This window comes from Colobus angolensis, unplaced genomic scaffold (genome assembly GCF_000951035.1).
Source record: "Colobus angolensis palliatus isolate OR3802 unplaced genomic scaffold, Cang.pa_1.0 Scaffold254, whole genome shotgun sequence".
NCBI classification, from domain to species: domain Eukaryota; kingdom Metazoa; phylum Chordata; class Mammalia; order Primates; family Cercopithecidae; genus Colobus; species Colobus angolensis.
In genome coordinates this window covers 1264176-1268149 of record NW_012115755.1, presented here as the reverse complement: position 1 = coordinate 1268149, position 3974 = coordinate 1264176, and the positions used below count along the sequence as shown (strand labels likewise).

The window sequence follows — 3974 nt, the reverse complement described above, 5'->3', positions numbered from 1 at the left end:
GTGCGTGTGTATGTGAGTGTGTACGTGTGTGTTCCTGAGCTGCCAGGGCCCTGAAGGCGTGCTTGGTTTGCCTTTGGGGTGAACCAGCGTGGATAACACAGTGGGTTCCTCCGTGCTGCCAGGACTTTGCAGATTCTGTTCCCTCACCCCGATGCCCCCCACACCTTCCCTGCCTGACTCCAGGCCAGGCTGGCTCTTTCTCTCAGTCTCAACATAGCACAGGTGACACCGCTGGGTGACTGATGCCCTCTTCCCAACTGGGAGCTGCCTGGGGACAGGAATGGCGGCGGACTCATCTCTGAGGACCCAGGACCCAGTCAAAGACTGGGTAGGTGCTCAGCAAACGTGGCCTTGACTCCAGAGTGGGACCACTCTGACTTAACCAATCAGACTTAACCAATCCTTTCCTTCCTCCCTGCCGGTCCCCGCCTTCAGCTCCTCCACTTCGTTCTGCTGGGATCTTGTTTATTACATGCATCATTTGAAAGCAGCTGGAGACGTTTTTTTCCCCAAAACCTGACCCTGTCTGCTCATCCCTTGGTGCCCTGAACTCAGGTCAGTTAATTCATCAAGTGGTTCCTGGGGCTCACACCGGGCACCATGGTTACAGCAGCCTACCGGAAATGCTCCTGCCCCAAGGAGCTCACAGACCAGGGGAGAAGTGCCACACGGGAAGGAGGAAAGGCCAAGGCTTCAGGGCCAGAAAGGTCTGGGCTGCAGCCCCAGTGCCGTCATTGACTGGCTGTGTAACCATAGAAAGTCACTGAACCTTTCTGAGCCTGTTGTCTCCTGCAAAATGGGAACTATTAGACCGCCTGCTTCAAAAGCTGGTCAAGAGATCAGGGATAGAAACATGGTCTGGAAACTACACTGTTCTGGAAAGAAGGGAGGGCTCTGTGGCCATCAGATTGTCACTCTGAGAACCTGGTTTCTCACTTCTCACAAGATGCCTCAGGGGCGAAGCTTCCAAACTCCTCAGGACAAGGGAGGAAGCTACTCCCTGGTGTTTCTCTGGAGCCACTAGTGGGTTTTTATCTCATGAACTCTGTGAACCTGGCCACTGATCTCATTTCCCTTTTTGCATTGGCCACCACGAAGCTCAGAGCAGAATTCACAGTTCACTCCAAGCAATTCTGTAGCACTGGGTTCTAATTTTACCTTTGTGCCCTTTAACAAATGCCACTCTTATTTTCTCTTTTTTCTTATTTCTTTCATACTTTTATCTTACTATTTACCTAAGCCACCTCAAGTCCTTTTTGGAGTGGGGCAGGTGGGTAAATAAAAAAGAAGTGTATGTTTTTGTGGGATTGCTCTGTGGCTGGCCCAGTGCTGAGCTCCTCACACAAGTTATCAAATTATTCCCCAATGACCCTGAGAGTAAGGCTGTAATTTTCTTCATTTCCTGAGAGGAAACAGGCCCAGAGATTCTGAATGACTGTCTCAGAGCCACACAGCAGAGCCCCGACTTTACCCAGGGCCAGCATGCCCACAGAGCAGGCTCGGTCCCCTCCCCCAGCCCCACCCACCAGGTCCAGGCGGGCTCACACCTGGATGGTCACAGAGACATTGCCCTCCTCCTCCTGGACGAAGATGTTGTAGGAGCCGCTGACCACGGGCGTGTTGTCATTGATGTCCAGCAGGTGGATCTGCAGCATGGTGGAGGAGGACAGGTTCCCACCATCTGTGGCCTGTAGTGTCAGGTAGTACACGGCCTGGATCTCCCGGTCCAGCAGCTCACCGTTCCTCACCGTCACCGTCCCTGAGATGGGATCCACTTGGAAGAGGTCTACCCTGCTCAGAGGGGCCAGGTTCAGCAAATAGAAACACAGGATGGCCATTTCAGTGTGAATTTCAGATATACAACAACAAATATTTCAGCATATCCCATGCAGTATATGCAACATATTCATTATTTTAAAAAATCATTCCTTGTTTATCTGAAATTGAAATGTAACTGAGTGCCTTCGGTCTTCCCCAGCTATTCTATCTCAGCAGAGAAGCAGAGAGGTGGGCCTGGGCCCCGCTCACCCACCTGCCCACGGCCCACCCTGAGCCCTTACCCATTTCCTGGGAGCAGGCTGTAGGTAATTTGGCCCCATGCGCCCGTGTCTGGGTCCGTGGCCTGTGAGGCAGAGACACGGCAGGGTTCTGTGTGGAGGTGATGCACACACTACCACCCATGCCGCTCGTGGGGACAGAGCTGTCGTGCTTCCTGACATGAAGGGAGAATCCCCAGCACACTCGGATTCACTCATGGTCACCCCCATCTCACACATACATGCTCACACACACTCTCACACTCACACACACACACTCACACTCACAATCACACTCACACTTTCACACTGTCACACACTCACACAGTCTCTCACACTCACTCTCACACACTCTCACACAGTCACACACTCTCTCACATACACACACTCACGCTCTACAAGTCACACACTCACTCTCACACTCACACATACACACACTCACAATCACACTCAAACTCACACTCTCTCTTACACACACTCACACTCAATCACACTCACACACACACTCACAATCACACACTCACATACACACTGTCACATTCACACACACACTCTCACACTCATACTCTCACACACACACTCATACACACTCACACTCACACACACACACACTCTCACACTCACACGCATGCCTGCTTCCTGGGACCCCACAGCCCCACCGTGTCCACATCACTCACGTGGATGCTGTTGGTGACCACAGAGCCGGTGGCGCTGTGCTCCAGCACCCTGAGGACGTACAAGCTCTGGGAAAATGTGGGCCTGTGGTCATTAATGTCTCTAAGGTGGATGGTCACCATGGCGATGGAGAAGTTCTGGCTGACTGAGTCTGTGGCCATGACCTGGAGGTAGGGGAGGAGGCAGCAGCTGTGGGGCCCAAGTGCCCCGCAGCTTCTGCCCCCGGCACTCCAGAGCAGCCCTCACCTGCACCACCATCATTGTCTGCCTCTCGTAGTCCACCAGCGCGGACACTCTCACCAGCACCTGAACAGAGGCTGAGCCTGCTGCCCGCTCCGGGGAGACACTGAAGGCTTCTGCGTCGGGGCCCCCCAGCGACAACAGGAAGATCCCATTGCTGCCCTGTAAAGGTAGGCTGTCTAGCAGGGACCTGTCCCCCTTGCTCTGCCTACCTGCATCTTTCCCCAGTCCCCAGGCTCTTATCTCTGGATGCCCCACCCGATGAGGTCCCATGGAAGGGGCCTCTCAAAAGACTGCGAGAGAGGGTGCAGGAGGCTGGGCTGGTGACCAGACCCTGCAAATGTGGGCTCCGTAGAAGACAGCTCCCTAGGCACTGTGGGTCCCAGGCCTGGGCTGGAGCCTGCACACACACCCCTCGCTCCTGTCAACTGTCTCTCCCACCCACCCTTCACATCCCCCACCCCCAACCCCCACAGCAACACTAAACACCACTCACACCCTATGTCACCCCCCTGGCCAGTGCCACCCTTCTGGCCAACCTAACCCTGCCTGACGCTGTCCTCCATGCAACATTCCCACCCCCTCAGTATCACCTAACATCACACACCCTCCGGAGTTACTCATCCTCCAGCGCCACCATGTAACCCACCTCTCACTGCAGCCTCCACTTAAGGGTGCCCTCCCATGGCCAGGCACGGTGGCTCACGCCTGTAATCCCAGCACTTCGGGAGGCTAAGGTGGGCGGATCACTTGAGGTCAGGAGTTCGAGACCAGCCTGGCCAACATGGTGAAACTCCATCTCTACTAAAAACAGAAAAATTAGCTGGGTGAGGTGGTGCACACCTGTAATTATAGCTACTTGGGAGGCTGAGGCAGGAGAATCACTTGAACCTGGGAGGCGGAGGCTGCAGTGAGCCAAGATTGGGCCATTGCACTCCAGCCTGGGTGACAAAGACCCTGTCTCATAAATAAATAAATAAATAAATAAATAAATACAAAATGGTAATAACCAGCCCAACCTTG

The 3974-nt window shown here is 54.0% G+C and overlaps 1 protein-coding gene across 2 annotated transcripts in view; it reads right to left on the bottom strand.

Annotated features, from left to right (window-relative positions):
• The window catches only part of CDHR2 (cadherin-related family member 2), a 60713-nt gene that overhangs the window by 16436 nt on the left and 40303 nt on the right, over positions 1 to 3974 (bottom strand). For both annotated transcript variants that reach the window (XM_011946837.1, XM_011946836.1), the window contains exons 13-16: positions 2958 to 3113; positions 2714 to 2875; positions 2061 to 2122; positions 1548 to 1791 (exon numbers count right to left, since the gene is read on the bottom strand). In XM_011946837.1, coding sequence (XP_011802227.1) covers positions 1548 to 1791; positions 2061 to 2122; positions 2714 to 2875; positions 2958 to 3113 — 624 coding nt within the window. The remainder of the gene's footprint in view (positions 1 to 1547; positions 1792 to 2060; positions 2123 to 2713; positions 2876 to 2957; positions 3114 to 3974) is intronic.